General features: G+C 47.1%; 1 protein-coding gene across 1 annotated transcript in view; it reads left to right on the top strand.

Moving 5' to 3' along the window:
- The first annotated feature begins 649 nt into the window (after window positions 1-649).
- Window positions 650-25,484, top strand: part of gcn1 (GCN1 activator of EIF2AK4) — a 32,731-nt gene continuing 7,896 nt past the window's right edge. Inside the window, 54 exon segments of the mRNA XM_030359446.1 lie at window positions 650-682; window positions 1,255-1,273; window positions 1,276-1,356; window positions 1,447-1,510; window positions 1,805-1,936; window positions 2,455-2,563; window positions 3,960-4,058; window positions 5,861-5,995; window positions 6,307-6,484; window positions 6,576-6,650; window positions 6,768-6,896; window positions 7,011-7,061; window positions 7,160-7,185; window positions 7,187-7,259; window positions 7,376-7,452; window positions 7,454-7,550; window positions 7,654-7,806; window positions 7,927-7,973; window positions 7,975-8,020; window positions 8,111-8,186; window positions 8,440-8,599; window positions 9,313-9,502; window positions 9,984-10,076; window positions 10,079-10,107; window positions 10,208-10,298; window positions 10,301-10,342; window positions 10,345-10,384; window positions 10,678-10,771; window positions 10,871-10,984; window positions 11,076-11,274; window positions 11,387-11,536; window positions 12,017-12,198; window positions 12,603-12,683; window positions 13,000-13,143; window positions 13,827-13,951; window positions 14,032-14,221; window positions 14,321-14,391; window positions 14,658-14,823; window positions 15,801-15,995; window positions 16,929-17,175; window positions 17,437-17,558; window positions 17,791-17,905; window positions 18,868-19,047; window positions 19,227-19,447; window positions 20,149-20,217; window positions 21,106-21,244; window positions 21,622-21,818; window positions 22,381-22,523; window positions 23,040-23,157; window positions 23,368-23,583; window positions 23,967-24,131; window positions 24,346-24,507; window positions 24,594-24,686; window positions 24,930-25,073. Of these exon segments, the coding sequence (XP_030215306.1) occupies window positions 665-682; window positions 1,255-1,273; window positions 1,276-1,356; window positions 1,447-1,510; window positions 1,805-1,936; window positions 2,455-2,563; window positions 3,960-4,058; window positions 5,861-5,995; window positions 6,307-6,484; window positions 6,576-6,650; window positions 6,768-6,896; window positions 7,011-7,061; window positions 7,160-7,185; window positions 7,187-7,259; window positions 7,376-7,452; window positions 7,454-7,550; window positions 7,654-7,806; window positions 7,927-7,973; window positions 7,975-8,020; window positions 8,111-8,186; window positions 8,440-8,599; window positions 9,313-9,502; window positions 9,984-10,076; window positions 10,079-10,107; window positions 10,208-10,298; window positions 10,301-10,342; window positions 10,345-10,384; window positions 10,678-10,771; window positions 10,871-10,984; window positions 11,076-11,274; window positions 11,387-11,536; window positions 12,017-12,198; window positions 12,603-12,683; window positions 13,000-13,143; window positions 13,827-13,951; window positions 14,032-14,221; window positions 14,321-14,391; window positions 14,658-14,823; window positions 15,801-15,995; window positions 16,929-17,175; window positions 17,437-17,558; window positions 17,791-17,905; window positions 18,868-19,047; window positions 19,227-19,447; window positions 20,149-20,217; window positions 21,106-21,244; window positions 21,622-21,818; window positions 22,381-22,523; window positions 23,040-23,157; window positions 23,368-23,583; window positions 23,967-24,131; window positions 24,346-24,507; window positions 24,594-24,686; window positions 24,930-25,073 (6,372 nt within the window). The 5' untranslated portion in view covers window positions 650-664.

Raw genomic sequence — 25,484 nt, 5'->3', positions numbered from 1 at the left:
CGCAACCACCTTAAACGCAAATGGTAAAAATTGATCAATACGCGTGCAGTGGCTGAGCGAAAGAGTAGCAGTGCCCCCTTTAAATACAATCATTACTGCAAGAAGGTCATGGCTGGTGGGAAACACTGGAAAGAAAAGTCAGCAGGGCTTATCGCTTCGCAATATGTTTATTTTGCTAACACGTAAAAATGACAATGAAAAAACGGATCGAAAGCCTAAAGCCACACTTTTTTTTGTTGTAATAAGCCATAATACTATATTTACTTGGCAATATTTCTATTTTATACTTTCAATCAAATTAAATTGTCGATTTGTCTATTTCAAGAATAAAACCCAAATACCATCTGCAGTAAACTTGCATACCTCAGGTTGACCTTTTTTTGTCACGGTTGTATTTTTAAGAATGAATGTTGCATTTCTCTTAAATTTAGCCTTAAAAGGAATTAAACAAATGTCTAGATTTTAAAGATAGATCATTGTATAAAGCTCAATGCTGTGACGAATAATTCAATGAAACATAATTACACAACCAATGTTTGGCTTGATAGATTATTTTTCATAAGGATCTTTCTGAATTCTCCCGGGACACTCAGATCCACGTGGAAACTATACTGATGACCCGGAAGTGACCGCAAAAAGTCCTTCCTGCATCAAGACCGGCAAGATGGCTGCGGACACGCAGGTTTGTTTGCTGCTTTAATTTTTAAATAGTGTTTCTATAAATGTCCAGCAAACTCAATTTAATGAACATTCATTGATATCGGAAAACGATTTGATAACCGACGCCGTGTCCCCACCCCGTGGCGGGGCACTCAGGACTGACTCGAGCGTTAGCTGGCTAGCTCGTAGCCTACATTTAAAGCCATATCCCACATTGCTAACGTGACGCAACGGGAACATTTCACCACACTTATCTGTCAGCATCATTTATCCGACCAGCTGCCACCCAGTCGACCTCTTTGAATAGTCTGCTCGCTGTTCAAGCTCCGTTTCTGACACCAATGAGATGGTCGAGCCCCAGACTGTATCATGTACCCCCCCCCCCAACGTCTTCTAAATATACCATCATATACAAATCTAACAAAGTGTCTAATACGATCCGTAGTACAATGCTCTGTAAGCAGTACTGGGGCTTTAGATATGCTGACACCAATTCAATATATTTGGTATTCATCACTATGAGAACATTTATATTCTTATAACATGATTAGATTTCAGAAACTGCCCAGACAAGCAAGTGGTTTTGTCTTCTAGGTTTCGGATACATTGAAGAAATTGCTGTGAAGGTGACGACCTCAGTGTGAATGAAACGAAAGGAGATACTTGGCGAATTGAAGAAATGTCTGAATGGAAAGGGTAAGTCGTGCTTTGGTGTGATTTGATTACAGCTTAGTTTTTCATAGCTATAGCAAATTACCCTAAATGTCCTAATTTTCCCATAATCAGATTTACCAGATCCTGCCATTAAAGGACTGTGTAAACTCTTCTGCTTGACTCCACACAGATATAGGTAAGTGCTTGATGATGTTTTTTATATTAAACTAAACTGATCATTAACGTGTCTGTATATTTCAGTCATTGAATTTCATCCAGAGGGAACTTGAGTTCAATTTTTAATTTGAAACAGCTGACACTTTGAGCCTAGATTGATTTTTTTCATGCTTGTCTTTAACGAAAAGCTAGCGGTCTTGCACTAGGATGTACCGTCTACAGGTAGACCACTGACGTAAGGGTTTGAACCTAGAACCTTCTTGACTGGGAATGAACAGCCGCGAGACCATCCTGTATGTTGTCTGTTGATCAGGGACTCTGCATCCAGAAGAGAGCTCATCTCGGTCATTGCGCTGCTGGCCAAGAATCAGCCTGATGCCTTGGCCACCAACCTCCTCCAATGCCTTCAGAGCAGTGGGATCATCTGCAATGCTGGAGAACCCTGGTAAAAAGTCTACTAAAAATTAAAACTCCATTTTATATACCTTGTTTCTGGGTCACATAATCCATCTCATTGAAAACATTTTGAATGCAGCTGGTACTTTCAGTTCGGGTATGAATTTGAAGATGAGCCCATGATCTGTGTACTTTTCTTCTTCTCAGCCTGTGGGTTTCTTTGGGTAGGCATGGGTGAAACCACAATCAGAATATTGTCGTCTCCATTTTTGATTAATTTGTTAATGTAAACAAAACAAAAAAACGAAAGTGAAAATAAAGAGCATTTGTTTTATCCCAGAGCTATCGGCTTTACTGTTCCCTTTGAGTTTAGTACAGCAAAGCAGACGTGCCTCGTTTACATTTACTTTTATCAGAATGGTTCATTTATTTTTAGTACACAAACAAACAACTGTTCGACCTTAGCGTTGTCTTCTGAATGACGGTTGGTCCACATGAATGTTAAGCAGTCAACAGGTTGTTCAATATGTCTTGTATTGTAATGGCCTTTTCATGCTTTGTTGACAGTAAGAGCTCTGGCTCTGCAGCCTTCAGCGGCGTGTCCTGGTCGTGCCTTTTGGTCCGCTCTGTGTTCTCAACCCCAGAGAAACGAGATGGGCCTCTGTGGAAGAAAATGGTGAGTGGGAAAAGTTATACCTACCTAATATTATATTTCATGCATTTGATTATATTGCACATTATTCAACGTTACTGAAGATACAGCAAGACTGAAAATGATAGCTTATTCATTCAAAGGGGACATATTATGAAAACAACTTTTCCTGGGATTTTGGGGTGTTGTTTTGGGTCTCGGAGGCTCCCACACGCATACAAACTTTGAAAAAAGTCTGTACATTTTTTGAGTTAGATATATGCATTTCTGAAAGTACCCCGCCTACAGTTACCAAACAAGAGTCCGTTTCGGCGTCCTCTCCTACGTAGGAAGGGGGCACAGTTGAATATTACCTCCCACTTCCCCACTCCCCTCCAATCAGAGCATAGCTAAGATTTTGTGAACCAAGCGGGCGAGCAGCTCCAGCGGGGGGAACTCGGCGGCAGCCCTGCACAGCTAAGCTCTGGGAGTACAATCCCTTTCTCTGCCGCCAAAGCTTCGGCGGCAGTCCGGAGGAGGAGACATGGAGGAGAAAGGGATTGTACCGCCGGAGCTGAGCTGCCTGACTGCTGCCGAGCTACCCCCGCTGGACTGCCGCCGATGCTAGTCCGACGGGGGTAGCTCGGCGGCGGTCGCGCGGTCGGACAGCTTCGGCGAGCTGTACTCCGGGAGCTGAACTGCCGCCGAAGCTGGCAGGTCTGGAGGTCTCGGCGGCAGTCAGGCAACCCCGTTGCGGGGAGCTCGGCGGGAAGTCCGGCAGCTCAGCTCCCGGATCAAATCCCTTTCTCCTTCATGTCGTGGTTCATGGACTTCAGAGAGTCAAGGCCAATATTCCTTTCCCCCAGTGCCAGAGACGTCAGACGCAGTCTTTATGAAACATAATATCATCCGAGGCGCACATAGCTTTTGGCCATGATATTAGATGTTATATTATATAAATACCCATACATTATTATATGATATAGATATAGCGCTCCAGGAGCCCGTAAACGGCAAAAATTCCCTTCTCCTCCTTGCTGTGGTTCAGTCTGACAGCTCATTGGTCAATGGTCAGCAGGCCATTTGCAATAAAGCTACAGACACCAGAAACGGTGCATTCTGAAGGGACTGAAAAAGAGTGGAATAGCGGTAGGCAAGATCTTTTTTCCTGAAAGCTACTTCCAGCAAACAGCTTCAAAAACATGTTTTCTAGAACTCAAATACTATGTTTACTTGTTGGGAAAACACCATAATATTTCTTCTTTAAAATTTCACCATACATTTAATCAATAGGTCTGTTGATACATTTTCTAGCACTTTATTCTAGTAGGCATCTATTTTTCGGCACCCTCTCTCTTTTCACTCCTACCAATGTTCCAATCTGGAATCAAGGAAATCATGTTGCATAATAAATAACTTAAGATCTTATTTTGTCTCGCAGGTGGAGGTCCAGAGTCTTTTCCTGGCAGAGGTGGTCGGGGGAGCTCAGACCACTGCCATTAACTCTTCCCTGAAGACCCTCTGCCAAATATGGAAAGAAGTAAGTAAACAGCAGACCCGTGTCCACTTTAGTTAAGTGTGTAAGACCAGTGTCTAACCCATAGTGTTTGCCAGACTTTCTTTCTGGGGTCCCAAACCATTGTGTCTAAATTCACAATGGGTAACTTGGGAAGAGCATCATGGCACGTTAATTTTAGTCATGTTATGCATTTAAGATTGAATAAATTAATCTCATAATTCCATATCATTAATACAAACAACATGATATAGACCATAGTAATCTTTAATATTGGAATCATCTTATAATAATGATCAGAGCACATTTCATTATTTTCTTTAATTGATATCCATTTCTTTAGGTTTGAGTAGAGCGGAAGATAAATCAATTAAAATGTCACAATCAATAATTTAATCAGGTCTACTCTGCGTCATGTTATTCAACTGTGCATATTATTTTTTCTTGAACCCCTGCTAACCAATGCAATACGTAAGCCTGCTCGGTTTTACATGATTGCACGCCAGTCCGGTGTACCGGAGGAGAGAATTCAGTCTATTTCGAGTCTTGAGTTCATTTCTATTTTTGTGAGTGCAGGAAATACCACTTCAAATTAGTATCATGTCGTGAAGGGAATACAATGCTTGCCTTGATTAACACCTCAGCCCAAACCAAGTTATGAGTTCTCGTTTTATGAGCGTTTGATCAACTTTTGCATTGGGCTGGGGAAGGCTGCCATAATAGTCCATGGACACTGCTCCTCTTGCCTGTGTTGCGGATCCGCCCAAACCGAAAAAAAAATTAAATTCTCAGTGGCGAACACAATAGCGGCCACTCACAACATTCATTGATGAATTATGACATTCTTTGTACAGTGAAGGTATTCTGGTTACGAAATTGAATCGGGTTATCAGGTACATGCAAATGTGGTCTGTGGAGCACATGTAACGGCCCGTTGACTTGAGACAGATGGTGAAATGATTCAGCCAAGTAAAAGGATATTAACATTTGGCTCGGACAATATTTAAACACATTATTTCTGTATCTGAATGCAGGGGTGCTAATCTAGACGTGCAGCGTCAGACCAAAAAGTCTGCTGCACACCCACTCGGATTTGCTTTGGCTACTGCGGCGGCCTATGCCAATATTTCCAATGGTCGAATGTGAACAATATGAGCTATATATATATTAATTTGGCCTGAATGTGAGAGGCTAGCCTAAATCCGGAGTGCCTAGTTAGAATGATATTGGATAGTCAACAGATAATCATGCTCTGAATTAGCGGTTGCAGTGAACCCAAACAAGTTTTATCGTATGAGTCCTGTGTGTCTAGTGGTGTAGACTTATCGTTTGGTCACTATTTCTATACAATCTGCGTAATCAAAAGTACCTTGCCCTTGCCCTTGCTTAATATAAACACAATTTAACTGGATACGTTGGCTCATTGAAGATCGAAAGCAGTTTAACCTCTTCAACCTCATATGAACCGTATCAGGGTGCAGCGTCCAAAGGCATTCCAGACACCTAACTCTATATATATATATATATATAGTATAACTCTACGTTGTGTGGCGCATTTCATAGACCACATCGCTCATTATAACTCTGACACACAACGGTGCAAAAGAAGTATAACAAAGTCACCATGGAAATGGTAGAAAAAAGAAATCTCAACCCAAAAACATTATTTTATTTTTTTATTCATACTGAAAGAGAAACCCGTCATGATTTTATACAACGGTGTTGCATAGTTCTTTCGGTATATCGGCCAACCCTTTTGTCTGCAGAGCAGAAATGTTTTGACGAGAGCAGGTGTGTAACGTTTTTGCTTTTTCCACTCCACCCAGAACTCGGGTTTGGTGGATGAATACATCAGCACCCTGTTGATTCTGGAGCAGAACCCGGTCCATCTTGTGCTGCTGGGGGTGTGTTTCGACTTCTGCACCACACAGAAGGACATGGCCACCATTAACAAGCACAAGGTGAGCTTTTTATTAGCTAGTTTATACACTTTGTATATGTTTTTCAGCCTTTTATTGTGTGTATTAGGGATGTTCAGTGACGCCAATATCTGTAGCTGTATTGGTAATTCGGTATCGTTTATACCAGAAGGGCGCAAATTTAGAGGATATTAAAAAAAAGTAAGTCCAAAAAGTATTTTTTCCTTCCAAATGAATGAAAAAAGTTATAAGAAATATATCCAGGAACTTATCCGTGAACACCCCTAGCGTTGTAGGGGCCTTTGCTCTAAATACTAATGCAAAAAGAGTATTGACCAACTTGCCTTCCTCAGAGTGCCCTGCTGGACCTGTACGTTAAGTCGGCCCTAATGAGCAAGACGAGGCCCCAGCAGCACGTGCTGAACAAGAGCGGCTCCATGCTGCGCCACGTCTCCCACTCCGAGTTCAAAGACCTGCTGCTGCCCGCCATGCAGAAGAGCATGCTGAGGAGCCCGGAGAACGCCATGCAGAGTGAGCAGCCTGCCGCTGTTTCTCTCCATTCAACAGACTTCCAAGTGGCACCATTATCACTGACATCCTATGTTCTCCTTTCTATCCGCAGCTGTTTCCTGCCTGCTGGCCGCAGTGACCCTTGACCTCAGCCAGTACGCCATGGATGTTGGGAAGGCTGTTGCAAGTAAGTGTGTGTGTGTGTGTGTGTGTGTGTGTAAGATTGATGATGGCGTTACATCCTACATTCCCTGGGTGAACCAGCTTTTTATTTCATTTATAACATTGCATCTGTGTGTCTCAGGCCAACTGAAGGCTAACAACCCCCAGCTGATGCAGGAGGCTGTGCAGGCCATGCAAAACCTGGCCCAGCAGTGCAGTGACCCCACCTCCATACAGGAGGTGGTCACGCACCTCTTCCTGATTCTCGGAGGTAGAACAGTCCTCCGCCGTACTTGCTAACCCCATGGGATTTTCTTTAACCTGAAGAAGAAATGTTACGCGCATGAAGAACGATCATTCCTAATCGATTCTGTTTCCTTCTCAGGATCTGAGGGAAAGTTGACAGTGGTGGCACAGAAAATCAGTGTTATATCGGGTAAAGAACTGCGAAACACCCTGTGTGATCTCTTGTCAAATACAGTATTAACACACATTTCTGCATGATTTGCTAACTCGGTTTGTCTTTTTGTTTAGGAGTCGCTAGCTGCAGCCGCCATGCCTGTGTCGGGCACCTCCAGCCAAACCCTGAGTGCCGCAGTAGCTGTGATGTTCATTCCCTATTTACAACAAGAAGGTAGCCCCCCCCAGTCGCATAGGACTGCTAAATCCTTATCTGTGCAGCCATCAGCTGCTCTCATAAAAGAACCGTCATTCACCCAGCTGCGTTCTGCCTCTCCCCGCCCTCTGCAGTCCACGAGGGGACCTTGGTGCACGCCGTGTCGGTCCTGTCCCAGTGGACCAGCCGCCTGACGGTGGAGGTGCCCGCCCGCCCTGCTGGACTGGCTGAAGAAGGCCTTCACCCTCAAGGCCTCCACCTCCGCCGTCCGCCACGCCTACCTGCAGGCCATGCTTGGGGCTTTCAAAGGTGAACCCCTCCCCCTTACGGTTTGCTTTCCTCTACGAGATCTCCAGCATACTGCCCCCCCCCCAGCATTCACCCTGACTCTACTGTGTCAACCTCCCCTCAGGAGACACTCTGGACAAGGCCTCTGACCTGGTGGCCCTGCTCCTCCAGACGGTGGAGAAGGCGGCGGCCCAGAACTCCCAGCATGCCATGCTGGCGGAAGGCGCGGCGGCCTCCGTTCTCCTGTGTCGGCTGTCTCTGCTGGAGGCGGTCTCAGGTTAGACCCACAGATCAGGTCATGATTCGTCGACTGACGGTTTGTTCTGGCGGACAAGGAGCACAGATCCCGTTCAAGGAACGTTTCATTAACAAAAATGCGGTGTGTATGTCTTTGCAGAGGCCAAATTGGCAAATTTCTGGGGTCTGATTTTGGATGAAACAAAGCCCACTGTTCACCACCGAGAAGTTCCTCAACCAAGCCAGTGATGAAAGTAAGGCTGCTCATTCTGCTGGCAACACCACCCCCCCCATACGTCAGTGTGATGACCAGCAGACAGGACTAACGTCTTCTGTGTTTCCAGCCATGTGCACCGTGCTGCAGCTGTGTGAGCGGCTCTTCCTAGACCAAGCCCACAGACTCACCCCCAGCAAGTCCAAGTGAGGCTCTTCATCCTTTATTCACCCAAGAAAATGGTTGATAATAACGTACCTCATGAGATAGAAACAGAAGGGAGCATGGTGATCCTTCACCCTTCGCATTGAAACAAACATTTGCTGAAAGAATCACCGGAAAAGTTGGACAAAACTTTTTTCTTTTTTTCAAACTTCAGTCCAACCAACCAATTGACAACGTAACTGGTCAAACTATTTTGTAATGTGTCCCTCTGACCCGGTCCCCCTCCGTTTGCAGGATGTACCACCGGGCTGTGGTGGCCGTGCTGCGGTCCCGCTCCTGGCAGGTGCGGAAGCGTGCACAGCAGATGGTGAAGAAGCTGCTGTCCGCGTTGGGCGGCTCTGGCCTGGCCCACGGCCTCCTGGGGGAGCTCTGCGTGGTCGTCAACAAGCACACGGTAAGGAGGCACTGCTCGCCACCACTGTCCCGCCAAGGAAATGGAGACTCGTGGCAGGGATGGTTCAGTGGTGTAGGGTTTGGAGTAGGGTTGCCGCGGTGTGGACATTTTCACACCGAGTAATACGCACGTGTCAACACCGGTATTACCGGTATAAACGGTATTGACTTTGAAACTATAGGTCAACCGCCATCTTCTCCGTCAACTCTCCTCTCACACTCGGTGACAGCGGCTGGCTGCGCGCCAATTCTCGGCGTCTTATAACGTTCTATATATAATAGTATATATATAGTATAATATAATTGTATATATCATAATATCACGGCCAAAAGCTCTGTGCGCCTCCGGATGGCCCTTGCGCGGGGAGCTCACGTAGGGATTGGGCTCCGCGGGGTTTGTTTACCGGCGTTGCTATGGTTACCGGTATTGTAAGGAAGCACGTCAATTCTCGGCACGACAATTCTCCCGCACAGAGCAGAACTGTGGCCTATTCTACACATTTAAATTTTCTTAATTATAATTATATTATTCATTTTACTGAATTAGAGTTTTTACTACTGAAAAAAAAAAAAAAAAAAAAACGGTGTTGCCGGTGTGCAACACCGAGGTAAACGGTGTTGGCCTCAACACCGGTAATACCGTATACCACGGCAACCCTAGTTTGGAGCCAACCCTTTGTGGTTCTTGACGGTGGATGTTCTGGCCCTCCCCAGCTGCAGCCTCAGGACGCGCTGGTGTCCGAGACGGGAGAGCTGACGGAGCTGGGCCGCGCCTACTCCCCCCCTCGGGCCCTGGTGGAGGCGCTGCATGTCATCTGCTCCTGCGTCGGCCAGTGGGGCGACCAGGGCGAGGCCGAGAAGATGGCCATCGCCATCATCAACGTGACGCACCATCCCTCCATAGGTACGGCCCATCGTCATGGTAACGAGACAAACGCCCATTGGCATTAGTGAGGATGATGGAGCAGAGCAAGTAGGGATGGGCATTGTTAAGGTACAACGGCGACGATGCTGCTTATCGATCCGGTACTTTAACGGTACTCTTATCAGTCATTTTATAACTTGCATAAAAAACAATCAACGGTGAAAGAAAAGGCTGTGTCATAGGGTAACACAAGACGGAGGAACATCCTGCTTGGGTGAAGCGTTACCTGGGGTGAGCATTTCTGGTGATCAAGAATAGCGCCGGTGTGTTGTTTCCGAGCTCCTGAATAGCACTAGAAGCCATATACTTCTAAATGCTTCTGCACTGAAAGCAGTATCAAGCCATCGTTTACATGCATACTTCTATGACCTGCGACCTCAACAATTTAAATTCATTGCAAAACAGGCTTTTGGTGTGTTTTAGTTACTAAGCATTTCCTCCCCCATCCCTGTGGTTGTAGTGGCCACCCGGCCTGGCTTCTGGCCCGTGCTGCTGTCCGCCATGAAGCTGCAGACCCCTGACTTCATCGAGACCCACCTGGAGAGCATCCTGCCCACCTGCTGGAGCTCAACGCAGATAACCAGGTCTGGCAGCCCTGTCACTTATCAAGGCCGCATCGCGCCCCGTCGATGTCTCACTAGGTCCATGTCTTTACTCTTCATCTGTCTTTTCGTGTGACTTTAGGCGGTGAGGAATGCTGTCGGCGCCCTGTCCACTCTGTCCCCCACCAAGCTGTTGCCGAGGGTGATGGAGCAGGTGATCGAATGGCTGACGCGGTGGAGCTTCGCCAGGTGACCCGGGAGGAGTACGCCATCATGCTCACCCCGAGGGAGAGCTCTACGACAAGAGCATCGTCCAGAGGTACACATGTGGCACTCACCATCAAGTAGGGGTCGACTCGGGGGTCCCTCAGTACATCACGAATCAGGGTTTAGACAAAGAGTGAACAATGGGGCCCCAGGCTGAATTAGGCTTAATGCATGATCATGCTTCATTTATGACAGCGAAACAGCATTGGAAAGCCTATAGTTGGTTCCAATTATTAAAAGTTATGCATTTATTTTTGCAATGCAATTGACCTAATCAATTGCATTTTCACTACAGACCTTTTGTCGTAGTATAACCACTAATCCTCACTCTCCATGGTCCCCCAGTGCCCAGCAGGAAAGCACCAAGAAGGGCAGCATCAAGCGAGAGAACAAGGCCTACTCCTACAAGGAGCAGATCTTTGAGCTGGAGCTCCAAGAGGTGGGGTCCTCTACGACGACACGCGTCTGATCCCAGTTCAGCGACTTGTTGTACGGGGGGAACACTCTGTGACCGCTGTTGTCCCTCGATGCGTTGCAGGAGATCAGGAAGAAGAAGGGCCTCAAGGACGAGGTGCAGCTGAGCAGCAAGCAGAAGGAGATGATTCAAGCACAGGTGGAGAGGGAGTCCACCATCCGCAAGAGGCTCCAGGGGGTACGTAATCTGGGTCAAACCTCCTCTCAGCCCATTGGGTCTCCGGTTCTCTGTTCTGACCCACTCTCTGACCATCCCCCCCCCCCCCCAGCTGGACGTGGAGCTCCAGTGTGCCGTGGGCCTGCTGGACGCCGTGCTGAAGGAGGGGCCCCCCCAGATCGTGTGGCAGCTGCCCAGCGTCCTCCAGGCCCTGATGCCCCTCCTGCAGTCCCCGCTGGCCTCCCCCCGCATCAGACGGGTCTTCCTGGACATCGGGGTCTGCCTCATGCCCAAACACATGCACCAACTAGGTATGGGATCCGAGACGGCCCCTCTACGACTCTGTTGTGGTATTCATTATTGGCTCATCCTTAGGGTGAAACTGAGTTTCTGTGTTTCATTCTCTCTGTCTCTCAATCAAAGCAATGCTGGTGGGTCATGTGACCCTGCGACTTGTGAAGCCGGCCTGTGAGCTGGACCCGGCCTGGTCCCAGGAGGAGCTGGACACGGCGACCCAGCGCACAGTGCAGCTGCTCTACAATCACACCGTCCCTCAGAGGGAGAGCAAGGCTGGTGAGGACAGACCACACACACAGATTAAATGCATTAAGATGAGATAACAGGCTCTCGATTTTTCATCAAAACAATTCAGGCCCCCACAATTTGTATATAACCTTTTTATAAACTAGATCAAATAAATGCATTTGGTTAACAGGCACTTTTTTTTCCATATCATATATGCAACTCAGAATTTAGTCCATAAAAGCCTTGTGTATCAAATTAACCCGTGTGCCTATGGGTAAAAAGGGCATCACCTTGTGGACTAACCCAAACCCCCTTCCCAGTCTACCAGGAAAAACTAACCTAATCAGTACACAGATGTTAAAACAAGCATAAAACTCTTAGTGGAGCTTAAACTCTCACCAGGTCAGAAATAGAGTTCCCAAAGTAGTTTTAACGGTCGGTGACCTCACCTTGCACCCAGAGACGCCCGTCCCTGTAGTGATGGTTTTATCTGATTCACCCGTTTGTTTCCTCGCCTCTCATTTCCAGACGTGACTCCTCTCTCCGCCCCGGCGTTCTCCTTCTGCTTCCCGCTCCTCAATGCCATGCTGAGGGACTCGTCCGGCAGCACGGAGGAGTCCGAGAGCCTCATGACCCGCGCCCTGCAGGTGGTGGAAGTGCACGCCGAGCTCCGCGCAGAGACGGAGGTCACGGACACCTTCATTGACGAGGTGAGCGTCTAAGCTGCCGCTCCTCTAGGGAGGTTTATCGTCTGCTGTTGTGTTGCGGGTGGAACACTAACTACATCCTTCATTTTGAAGAAACAATCTTGTATGCTTCATTTATCTCCACCTTATCTACGTCTGCGGACGTAGATGAGATGGAGAAACATGAAGCATTGTAACATGAAGCATTAAGCAACAAGATTGTTTCTTCATTTGAAGAAACTGTGAGCTTCTTGTGTCTCCGCACTCTTCACTTCATGTATCTTCTTCAATATGAATAAACCATTTTGTATGCTTCATGTATCTCCACATCAAGCATGGTGGAGAAATGTCATGTATCATGAGTTAAGTTTCTGTGTTCAGGCCAGCAGTGCTTTTTAACTAGGGCGTGTGTTTTGTTCTTGTTTCAGAACGGCCCAGAGCTGCTTCCCCGTGTGGGCATGCTCCAGCTGCTCACCCAGGTCGTCGCCACCTCCACCCCCAGGCTCCAGGTACACACCCAGAACTGCACATCAGGATGTTGTAGAACCATCAGCTATATGTTGTTGAGTTGGGGATTGATCACAGTTTGGTGTAGTATATGAAAAACTTGATTATCAATATTAATATATTTATTTTTACGATCGTTTGATTTTATTCCAACGACGATATTAAGTCATCAGCATTAAATAGCTTGCCTAGGAAACAAATATATACCCAATGCGTGTTAAAGTGATGGTGTTAGGTTACATGTTGGCTGATTGAAGTCCTATCCATTCACATGGAGCCATCATCCGGGCTCAATGCTAACCGTGTCTGTGTGTGCAGGTGTTGGCGGCCCAGGTTCTGACCGCCCTGTGCTCCAGCTCTGGAGGGGAGAAGGGCTGTGCCGTGGCGGAGCAGTCTGAGATCGACGTGCTGCTGGCTGCCATGCTGGCGTCCTGCTTCTCTGTGCGCGACGCAGCGCTCAGGGTGAGTGGAGAGCTGCTGTTAAAGAGGGCCGCTCACTCCTCTGTATGCGGGAGGTCTATGGTTGTTGGGTTAGGATGGACCCGTCAATTGTTTTAGTCAAAGCTGTATTTAAGTATCATAATTATCTGTGGTTATTACAATAATGCGGTTGGCCCAGGCTACAATCACCTGTTTGCAGATGTCAAGACCCTCTAGACTATGGGATAGGGGAGGTAACATAAAGCCAACTAAATAATCTACAGCAGCACAGGGCCCAAGACTGTGACGAAAATGGTTGTATGTAAAATTTTGTTTTGCATACACGTGTTTTATATGGGTCTGTCTGAAAAGTTGGTAAATCTTTTGATGTAGGAGAAGTGCGAGCAGTTGGTTCATGAGAAAATATGTTGAGAGGTGGGGTGGTAAGATAGAATATCCCCTGTGCAATAATATTTTCTTTTACCACTTATTTAAAGTGAGGGAATGATTTCAAATGAATGAGCACAAATGGATGGTCCATGACAAACAACTTGGCAAAACTGCGACAAAGTGGCTCATAAAGGAGTACACCCAAATTTGTCAGGATACCAGCAAACCAACATTGTGGAACCAGTAGAAAGTGGTGAGCCCTGCAGTGTGTTGGTAACCTCGTGGTTAGGGGTTTGCCGCATGGGGTTTGACTCATTCTCTGGCTCCATGTGCAGGGTCTTCTGGAGATGGAGTTTGCCCTGCCCACCGACAGCACTGAGGCCAGCGGGCTCGCTCTGCTCCAGAGGGTCTGGGTCGCCAAGTTTGACACGGAGCAGGAGATCCGAGACCTGGCTGAGAAGTAGGTTACTACATCACAACAACGGTGCCCATTGGAAGTGAAGGAACTAGGCCCTAAACCGTGTATGTGTGCGTCTCCAGGCTGTGGGACTCCCTGGGGCTGGAGCTGGTCCCCGAGCTGTGCTCCCTGCTCATCGTAGACGTCACCCACCACGAGGAGGTGGTCCGCACGGCGGGGGCCGACGCCCTCTCCAGCGCCGTGAGCCAGTACAAGGAGCAGTCCGGCCCCGTGCTCGGCAAGCTCACCGAGCTCTACCACAAGAGGCTCTATGTAAGGAAGCATCTCTCCCCCCCCCCCCCATGTACATGAGACTCCCAGTGGATGGACAGGAGTGGATGTCTAAAGATTCGCCGTTGTGTTGTTTCACAGAGGCCACCGCCCGTGCTCGACGGCCTGGGCAGAGTCATTTCTGAATCTCCGCCTGACCAGTGGGAGGCCAGGTAAACAACCACATGACTGCCTTATGGTTAATTATTAAATAATTGGTTAGACTTATAAATCATAATAAAGTTGTGGTGTTTGATACATGTGACACCCACAAAGACACCGTAAAGTTTATTATATAATTGTATAACGTGTGATTTTAAGAGGCTCCACAACAAATCCTTTCTTCATACGCACACGGCTAGATTCAGTATATCAAACCTCTTAACTGTTAGCATGTCGTGGACGAGGGCACCCAACTCACCAAGCCCCCTCTCCTCAGGTGTGGCATCGCCCTGTCTCTGAACAAGCTGTCCCAGTACCTGGACGAACCCCAGGTCACGCCGCTCTTCCTCTTCTTCGTCCCCGACGCGCTGAACGACCGACACGCTGACGTGCGGCGCTGCATGCTGGACGCCGCCCTCGCAGCCCTCAACACGCACGGGAAGGTAGGCCACGACCCCCCCCCACATAGAGGCCTCGGTACAATTAGCTTGAAGCCTTGGACAATGACACTTTGACATAAATTCTGAATAAACTGATTTAGTTGACCACGTCTGGCGGTTAAAGACTCTCCAGAGAGTCTGGGGCTTACAGAGAGTCAGGGGTCAATGATTTTTCCAGTGGGAATCAGGGGGGTCAAAGACTTTTCCAGTGGGAGTCTGGGGGGGTCAGAGACTCAAGAGACTCTGGGGGGGTTAGAGGCTCACCAGACAGGGATTTTTTGTGGATCTAAAGTAGGGCCCGACCGATATTGATTTTTGAGTGCCGATGCCGATTATTTTCAGAGAAAAATTACGATTACAATTTAATCGGCCGATTAAAAAAAAAAAAAAAAAAAAAAAAAAAAAAGCATATAAAACGTAGTTTTTGATACCTTAAATATACTTTAAACACTTGACGAATATGTGAATTGAATGCAGAACCTTTGATTGTTTTAGAATACATTTACAGTCAAAAATGAGTGTAATGTAAAATAAATAAATAACTCCCAATGTGCTGCGCTCGTAAGCAGTGACTAACACGTGCATGCTGAGCAGTATGGTCTCACCGTTAGAGTCTACAGTATAACAAATTAACATGGCCTGGGACCTAAAGAAAAACAGGCACAACATGCTCAAACAACGCGTCTTGTGTACATTGGTGAGGTGAGCGCGCAGCTGCCTGAGCGAGCGTGCTTTCATGTTGTACGGTAAAATTCAATCTCCTCTTTTTTACTCCAGCTAAAGTTGTTAGTTAGCAAGGCGAGTAGGAGCGCAATCTGCAGGATACTAAAAAAAAAATAAAAAAAAAACGGTTGTAATCGGCGTCTTTTTGGCAGATGCCGATTATTTTCAAAAAGGCTATAATCGGCCGATTAAATCGGCAGGCCGATAAATCGGTCGGGCCCTAATCTAAAGTGTACATTCTGTCCCCCCCCTCCCAGGACAACGTGAGCGCCCTGCTGCCGGTGTTCGAGGAGTTCCTAAAGAACGCCCCGCAGGACGCCAGCTACGACGCGGTCCGCCAGAGCGTGGTCATCCTCATGGGCTCGCTCGCCAAGCATCTGGACAAGAGCGACCCCAAGGTCAAACCCATCGTGGCCAAGCTCATCACGGCGCTGTCCACGCCCTCCCAGCAGGTAAAGACCCGCAGGGCCCTAGTCCTGAACGCCTAAAAGTAATAGGAGACGACAGAAGGGGCCATCCTAACTAATTGAATATGCATCATATGACATATTTTAGAGATGCATTTTATTATGGTTTCGTAACAGAAGAATTTTTGTGGCAGTATCCCTTATCTTATGCTTGTTTTAATTGGAGCAGAAAACAAATGTTAGCATAAACATATGTTGCCAACAAGGCATAGATATGACACTAGCCAATCCAAAAACGTGCATCTTGGGTCTTAAATCCAGTGTCACAAAAACATTGCCGACCTGACCACATTTTGTACCAACTATGCTTTTCTTGATCATGGTACGAGTTGAGTTAAAATAATGTAGAAAGTCACTTCAGGCAATTCGATTGACTTTTAACTTCTTCATCTTCGGGAGATTATAGCTCTCTATGTATTATATTTTCACCATTCAGTCAATGCTTTTATCCAAAGTGACATACATTAAGTAGAAATGTAGGGTATTTTAAGTAATTTGCATGTGTAGGCTATAAGTAAAGCACCTTGATACAGCGTTAGTTACACAAGCTATAATATTGGATTGCGGTAAGGAGCGAGAATTAATAAACACTCATACTGACACTTTGTCTGCCATATTTGCCACATTTTCTGCAGGAACTGCATTTTCTACTAATTCACGCAATTAAATATTGTCCAAGGATGACTTGTAACCGAAGATTGCTAGTTCGATTCCCTGCTTCGGATTGTTGAGGTGTCCCCGAGCGAGACATTTAACCCCAACTACCACCGACGAGCTGGCTGTCTCCTTGCATGGTTGACACCGGCGTCGCTGTGTGAATGTGTGCATGAATGGGAGTCCCTTTGGACAGCAGCGTCTGCTCAATGTAAATAAGGACGGCAGGCTTGACCCTGTGCTTGTGGGCCCCTTTGTCATCAGGTCCAGGAGTCCGTGGCCAGCTGTCTGCCCCCGCTGGTGCCCGCCATCAAGGAGGACGCCGCGGGCATCGTACGCAACCTCCTGCAGCTGCTGCTGGAGAGCGACAAGTACGCTGAGCGCAAGGGCGCGGCATACGGGCTGGCCGGCCTGGTGAAGGGCCTGGGCATCCTGGCCCTGAAGCAGCAGGAAATCATGAGCACGCTGACGGAGGCCATCCAGGACAAGAAGAACTTCAGACGCAGGGAGGGTGGGTTAAATATTAAACTGGTGCTGTTTAAAGAAAATTTATATACATTTGCCACTGGATAACATTAGACCGGTAAATTTATTTAATAACCTTTTTATTATGAAGGTATTCATAATCATGGGCAAATAAACAAAATTCCACAAACTGCTGTGGTTACCTTCAGTAATCGCTATGCTAGAAGGAAGTTTAGTCTCTGTAGCTAGACTGAGCCAATCCTGTGTTTCCATGTACTGCTTTTGATGTACTGCTTCTCTCCCCAAGGTTCGCTGTTCGCCTTTGAGATGCTGTGCAACATGCTGGGCAAGCTGTTTGAGCCCTACGTGGTGCACGTCCTGCCCCACCTTCTGCTCTGCTTCGGAGACGGGAACCAGTACGTCAGAGAGGTGAGACTGACCGCACCCAATAATGCATTAAGACCTTGATTATTATCTAATGGGGGAAAACTTGTAACATACTGGGAGATATTGACCGTATTCGATCATGAAGATTGGGTGGCTTTCTAATGTATTAGTGGCTGTGTATTGTATTAATGGTGTGTACTGTATTAACGGTATGTAATGTATAAGTGGTGTTTAATGCCTTAACGGTGTGTGATGTTAACCCCTCCACCTCCAGGCTGCAGATGACTGCGCCAAGGCTGTGATGAGGAACCTAAGTGCCCACGGGGTGAAGCTGGTGCTGCCCTCTCTGCTGGTGGCCCTGAACGAGGAGTCCTGGAGAACGAAAGCAGGTTGGTCAGCACATCCCAAGGAATGCAAAGCATGTATTACTTTTTCCACACACATCTTCACTGGCCTGCAATGCGGTTACATTCCCCATCAACGATTCGAATGCACAGTATGGCATCCTCAGTTTTCTAGATCACAGCAAATTGGTACATTTTCCTTATTAAATACAAGCAGTCAGATAATCAGAACTCTTTTTATTTGCAAAGTGCTTTAATTAAATGAAGACTAAAACGTTCTCTAATAGAGCTGCAGCTGTGTGACCTCAATAAGTAAACAGTACAAAAACCCTTACCAGTTTGCTGTCGGCTACAAAATAACGTCTTCACATAGAAGCTGCAATGCAGGGCTCTTCCTTGATATACCTGTAGTCAATGCTGATCAACAATGATGTAAATAATGCAATCGATCCAAACCACATTCTAGACTGCTAATTCAACAAATACACAATGCTTGCCGGCCCCTAGGCCTAGCTCTTTGTTTACTGGAACTTTGATTTACAAGAACATGGGCATGTCTCCTCTTGTCATCAACATTCCCAAAAAGATAATGTTTAGATAATGATCACTCCCACCGGTCTCACAGGCGAGCTGCTTTCAGTCACATTGCGTCAGCAGAGACAATAGAGTAGGGTGCAAATGTGTATTTTGTGTATGTGTATTTTGGCCAAGTTTTCAAGCAGGATATATACCTAGGCTCACAAAGGTGGAGCTCTCTTGATGTATAGTATTCAAATAATGACGGTGGTGGTGTATTGAAACAATCCCACATCTCATTGGCAGTTTATGTAGATGGCAGGTCGTGTTGTTAAGGTGAAAGGAGACACGCATGTCGGCTGCAGTCATCAGGGATTGAACCCTGCACCACCTGACGGCCCCACACCAACTAGCTCCGTTTCTCCTGCTGGTGTCTTTCGGCGCCCCTCTCGTCCTCACGCCTCTCCCTCCTCCTCCCCCTCATCCCCCAGGCTCCGTGGAGCTGCTGGGCGCCATGGCCTTCTGCGCCCCCAAGCAGCTGTCCTCCTGCCTGCCCAGCATCGTGCCCAAGTTGACGGAGGTGCTCACCGACTCCCACGTCAAGGTGCAGAAGGCCGGCCAGCAGGCCCTCCGGCAGATCGGCTCCGTCATCCGCAACCCCGAGATCCTGGGTAAGTCGTGGGCCAGGTCAGGGGCCCTCAAGAGAGCCACTCCATGTAGTTCAGGGGATTGTTCAGGGGATTGTTCCTGTGACTGTGATACTGTTCATTGATCATTGCTAATACGTCTGATTCATACTCATAATATTGTTATTGGAGTTAGTAATCAATCAGATGAACTGTCCCGACAGCCATCACGCCGATCCTGCTGGACGCCCTCACCGACCCGTCCAGGCGGACCCACAACTGCCTGCAGACGCTGCTGGACACCAAGTTTGTCCACTTCATTGACGCCCCCTCCCTGGCCCTCATCATGCCCATCGTCCAGAGAGCCTTCCAGGACCGCTCCACTGACACGCGCAAGATGGCCGCCCAGATCATCGGCAACATGTACTCCCTCACGGACCAGAAGGTGCAATGTTGTTATACGTTGAACACAGCCCTCATATAGGTTGCAGGGGTTTTTCTAGAAAAAATTCACAAGGAGGAAAACATCAATGGCGAGGGAGCAAAGCGACCGGGGGGGAAGGTGTGGAAGGGGGTATCCCCCCCTTCCGCGGTGCGGAGCTTTTGAAAATTTGAGGTAGAAATGGATCATTCTGAGGCTTGTGAAGGACCAGTATGTTGACTCGTATAGTAAGGCCAAATTACTCAAAATGGCTAAGTTACCATAGATGCAGAACATTACATACAGTAATGTATATAGAAAAAAAAAACACGTACTTCGGGAACCTGCTGGAAGAACACTTTCTTTTTTCCTACACTGTAAACTGATTGGTTGACTTACCGATCCAGGCCAATCAGGAGGCGCCTGAGGCTCACGTGCAAACTGCCTCATGCACAGTTTCTAGATCCCTCTCTGTTGTGCTGCGTGCTCGCTACACAGATGTGAACGCGGTTAGGAGCACGTCTGTCTCCTGTGCGCGGTCTTGCTCGCTCGCTCTCTATTCCGGGAGATTTTAAGTAATTTAAAATTTTCGACAAGGAGGCGCTGGGTTGAAACAAGGAGGCGCAGCGCCCCTCTTTCCCGGTTTAGATTAACCCCTGGGTTGTATTTACAGACCCGTGGCCGATGTGTTGATACACATTTGACAGTATATTTCTTTGTTGCAGGACTTGTCGCCATACCTACCCAGTGTCATTCCTGGACTCAAGGCCTCTCTGCTGGACCCAGTGCCTGAGGTATGTGTAGTAGTCATGCATCACGACACAATGAAACTGGACCAAATGGACAGAAATTGTCTGGATACAGGCGGATTTCTGTATATTTTTGTAATTTAGTTTCCTTTGTTTCTTTTTTTTTTATGCTACTAAATCCCCAAATGTCCCTTATATTAACATGACAAATTAATGCTGCAGGATATATATTGTATATTTATTAGACATTGCAATATGAAGATGCACGATAAACATATTGTGAAAGACTGCATGGCCTTCGAAAATTACTGATGGGCACCATTTTGCAATCAGGGTCTAGTGTTAAGGGCTTAACTGGAAATAAGTAAATTGCATTTAATCAGAGAAGTTATTTCGCCATCTAGTGGCTATATGGTGAAATTGTTTGGCTTGGTGTCATTCACTTATTAGGTGAATGCTGCATGCAGCGCTCAACTATTGTTCTTAAGTTTTATTCTTTCTTTATATCTTTCCTCTTTAATATTCTCTACAAACTTTGGGACCTATCTCCTTCCTAAATTGTTCACATAGAGACAAATTTTAAAATGTTCCGAATAGCTTTGAATCGCGTGCTTCTTTTCAGTTTATTATTTTTTTTAAATACTTTATAAGATATTCTACTTTTAAAATACTGTATTTTCTTTAACATGGGAGTCAATGGGGGACGGTAATTTCGATATCATTTAAACTTTCTTCCGAATCACAGTTTTAGTTTCATACCGGCTTAGTTTTCAGCTATTTTCATTGAAGACGTCTGCCCATTCTGACACTCCTACTACTACAGACATTGTAACTCAATCATTTTTCAACCGGTTACCTTCGGTCACCTCACTTGCCTTCACAAGAGTGTGTGTGTCCCAAGCTGACCGCCTCCTCTCCCCGCTCTCCCTACAGGTGCGCACGGTCTCGGCCAAGGCCCTGGGGGCCATGGTGAAGGGCATGGGGGAGAGCTGCTTCGACGACCTGCTGCCCTGGCTCATGGAGACCCTTGCCTCGGAGCAGAGCTCTGTGGACCGCTCCGGGGCCGCTCAAGGTGGGTCCTCCCCCAGCCCCAGGTTCCTCCTAACCCCCTTGTCAGTTGGTGCTCGGTCCTCTATGTACAGCAGAAGGCTGTTTGGGTGGACCTAAAATAGGTCATTTAATGTAGGAATGGGCTGGGATGATCACCACTATCAGGTTATACTAATCCATTAAAGCATTTGTATTTTTGTCCTTTATTTTCCACCATTAAATATGTCTTGAGGGAAATAGAGTTTCCATATTCAACTTTGTGGACTCCATTGTTTCCGAAGTGGCTCATTTTATACGATTAAATAATATAGATTGACAGATTCATCATGGCGAGAATAGTAATCTAACTGTAGTGAGATCATGGATGTAACACACGGAGCTCTCCTCTGCCTGTCCCAGGTCTGGCGGAGGTGATGGCTGGCCTGGGAGTGGAGAAGCTGGACAAGCTGATGCCCGACGTGGTGCACACGGCCAGCAAGGTGGACATCGCCTCCCACGTGAGGGACGGCTACATCATGATGTTCATCTACCTGCCCCTGACCTTTGGGGACAGGTTCACCCCCTACGTTGGCCCCATCATCCCCTGCATCCTGAAGGTACTGTCCTACAGCTTTTCTCCATGTAGGCTTTTATTCATGCTTTTGGTTTCCGAATAGTAAATGGAAAAGGCTTAAACGATCATTATCTACTGTGTACTTCTGTAACAGAAGTTTTCCAAATTGTCCCATTTTACCATTCGAGTTATTCCTGTGCTAAATTAGCAGAGCTCAACTGTTTTCTGTTTGCATGCGCTTATCTCGGAGGGCATTAGTGCTGCGTGCAACTCTCATTGAAGCTTTGGATAGTGTGCAAACCACCTTTTTTAAGATGCGTGTCTTAAGGGGACTCGGGTGCACTCAGACACTCTTAACCCTTAATTCCAGTCCTGCTCTAAACCTTCATTGCCATCAAAATAAACAAAGAACAAGAAATCAAACCTGAAATCAAATCTTCTGACGTGTGTAGTCCTTCTATTACGCATGAGCCCTGCTGAATCAGAGGTAAACACTAGTTAAGTTTAAAACAACAATGGTTCCCCGTTCTCCCAAATCCTGAAACTGCAGAGAAACAAGTTCGGTAGTGGTTTTAACCAGGCATGTGCGTCTCTGTGCGACCCAGGCTCTGGCGGATGAGAACGAGTACGTGAGGGACACCGCTCTGCGGGCCGGCCAGCGGATCATCAGCATGTACGCCGAGACCGCCATCGCCCTGCTGCTCCCCGAGCTGGAGCAGGGCCTGTTCGATGACCTGTGGAGGATCAGGTCAGCACCCAGACTTTAGAGGGACTTAAACCCCCTCCTACGTGATGTGCAGTGAATTCATTTTGTTTGGGGTGAGGGGGGGGGCTTCTTGCTTCAAGTTGACTGCAGGTAGACTCAGGGCATTGGGAATCAAACACAGTAACTTTTCTTCTGTGAGTGCAACTTCCAGACGAAGATTAAGAAATACACATTCAATTGTAAATGTTTTTGTTATTGGCCATCTTATTGACTAAGGAACTAGTGGCCAGAGGCAGCACTGAAAATGATGGAGGTGTCTTTTATGCTGAGATGTTTCATTAAGCTATAAAGAACTATAGAAGGATGGTTAGCTTGCGTTTGTAGCAAGCATGTAATGCTTGCTACAGTGGGACCTTGAGCAGTAGCTTTAGGTTAACTGGGTCGAGATCCTATACACCTTGTGTGTAGCATCTTGTTGAGATCCAGAGTGTATAATCAGTGGAGAGAAAGAAGTGCGCAGTCACACATGTTGACCAGCTATTCTGTGTCGCGCTACAGGTTCAGCTCCGTGCAGCTGCTTGGAGATCTGTTGTTCCACATCTCTGGAGTGACAGGAAAGATGACCACGGAGACAGCCTCAGAGGACGACAACTTCGGCACAGCGGCTTCCAACAAAGTACGCTTGGACAATATGAGGGCTCCGATAAAACTTATACCATGACCGGGATGAACAGCCAATTTATCTTGACATCTTTCTTTGCAAAACTAAATATCCATTTCAGAGTTACACAATACTTAAGACATTACACAGTAAGACATTGCCTTGTGTTTGTTTGGGACATTACTGTGATAAATGTTGCTAATCTGTCCCTCCCTCCCCCACCAGGCAATCATCGGGGCCCTGGGAGACATTCGGCGTAACCGCGTGCTCTCAGGCCTCTACATGGGCCGCTCAGACACCCAGCTGGTGGTCCGCCAGGCCTCGCTCCACGTCTGGAAGATCGTGGTGTCCAACACGCCGCGCACCCTCCGCGAGATCCTGCCCACCCTCTTCAAACTTCTGCTAGGCTTTCTGGCGTCCACATGCCCCGACAAGAGAACGGTACGGGGTCGCGTCCCTCTGCATCAGTCGAAGCGCTCCTCTTCATCAGTCTTTGTGATATCCAAAACTCAACCCTTCACACTCACTGCTGAAGTTTTTTCCTTTGTTTTCATTTAACGTTCTTGTTTATTATCGTGTTCCTTTTAGTGATATAATGATGATGATTATAATACAACAAATATTATGTTCCGCCTAATTCGTTATATCCTGTTCTCCTCAATAATCTCCCTCCCTTAAATCAAAACCGACTCAAGCATCGACATGAATTTACCGATCAGTCGAATAAAGCAAAAGGTTTAGTCTTCATGTGTTGATGCATCTAAACAGCTTCCCCGCTAATAACATGTGCAGACCATTAATGTTGACCGTGTGTGTGTCCTCAGATCGCAGCGCGTACGCTGGGCGACCTGGTGAGGAAGCTCGGAGAGAAGATCCTTCCGGAGATCATCCCCATCCTGGAGGCCGGCCTGCGTTCTGACAAGAGTGACGAGAGACAGGGCGTCTGCATCGGCCTCAGCGAGATCATGAAGTCCACTAGCAGGGACGCGGTACGCCTTTCTTCTATTTGTTTTACTGTATGCAAATATTTGATGCGAAAAAGCTTTAAAAAACTTTATTGATAAAACAATTTTTATATTAGTGTTTTGGAGAAGAATAGGGAAAATAGAATCCCTGCCACTTAGGATAGATGCATAGCCCGCCTGACCCATCCACCTCGCTGGGAACACCCACTCACCGTAATAACCCTGGGTGTGGCTGCAGGTGTTGGTGTTCTCGGAGTCCCTGGTCCCCACGGTGCGGAAGGCCCTGTGCGACCCCCTGGAGGAGGTGCGCGAGGCCGCAGCCAAGACCTTCGAGCAGCTGCACTCCACCATTGGCCACCAGGCACTGGACGACATCCTGCCCGCCCTGCTCAAACAGCTGGTGAGAGGAGGCCCCGCTCACCCCCAGAGAGAGTGTAGCTCAATGTGTACAGATGTATATTCATACATGTGTATCTCTGTTGCCAGGATGATGAAGCCACAGCAGGGTTCGCCCTGGACGGTCTGAAACAGGTCATGGCCGTGAAGAGCCGCTCCGTGTTGCCTTACCTGGTGCCAAAGGTAAGGGTGCCCTCCTAAGTAGTCGACTTTACTACGGTTGTAAAGAGCTGAAGGGATCACAATGCCGACAGATTTTAGATAGATAGATATATCTCTTACTACCTGATCAAAATAATATGGATCAAATATCTGATCAACCACGAGTCTCTCACAATAGAATAATACACCAGAATATCTTATGCAGACGAAGTGTGAATCCAGTGAGGATGTTGAGCTCCTGACCCATGACCTCCCTCCCCCCAGCTGACCTCCGCTCCTGTCAACACGCGGGTGCTGGCCTTCCTGTCCGTGGTGGCCGGCGACGCCCTGACCCGCCACCTGGGGGTCATCCTGCCGGCCCTGCTGTCCTCACTGAAGAGCAAGTTGGACACGGAGGACGGAGAGCAGGTGAGACCACCTGTTGAGTCTCAACAAGGATCAAATAGAACACCAAATAATCACGTTCGATAAAGATGACAATTTAAGATCCGTTCAATATTTGACTAAAGGTTTAAAATTCAGTTATTCAGTCTGAAGCGGTTGAAGTCAAACCATCAATGGCCAGAGTGCCGTTGTATAATTGTATGTTTAAAAGTAGAATATTAAAACAATCCAAAAATGTCATTACAAGCAGTAGATTTTAAAATATGAACCGACTTGCGATGAAAACTTGAGGAGATGGCTGTCCAAGTCAATAGTAAAATGTCAAAGATGGCAGACGGCCAGCCTTTATAATTATAATGATAATGGCTAAGAATTGCGATAGTAGAGCGCTGCCTAGCAGCACTAACTTGGCCATTATGGATTTTTGAGAATGCA

This window comes from Gadus morhua, chromosome 6 (genome assembly GCF_902167405.1).
Source record: "Gadus morhua chromosome 6, gadMor3.0, whole genome shotgun sequence".
Taxonomy (NCBI): domain Eukaryota; kingdom Metazoa; phylum Chordata; class Actinopteri; order Gadiformes; family Gadidae; genus Gadus; species Gadus morhua.
This window is presented reverse-complemented; position numbering and strand designations above follow the sequence as displayed.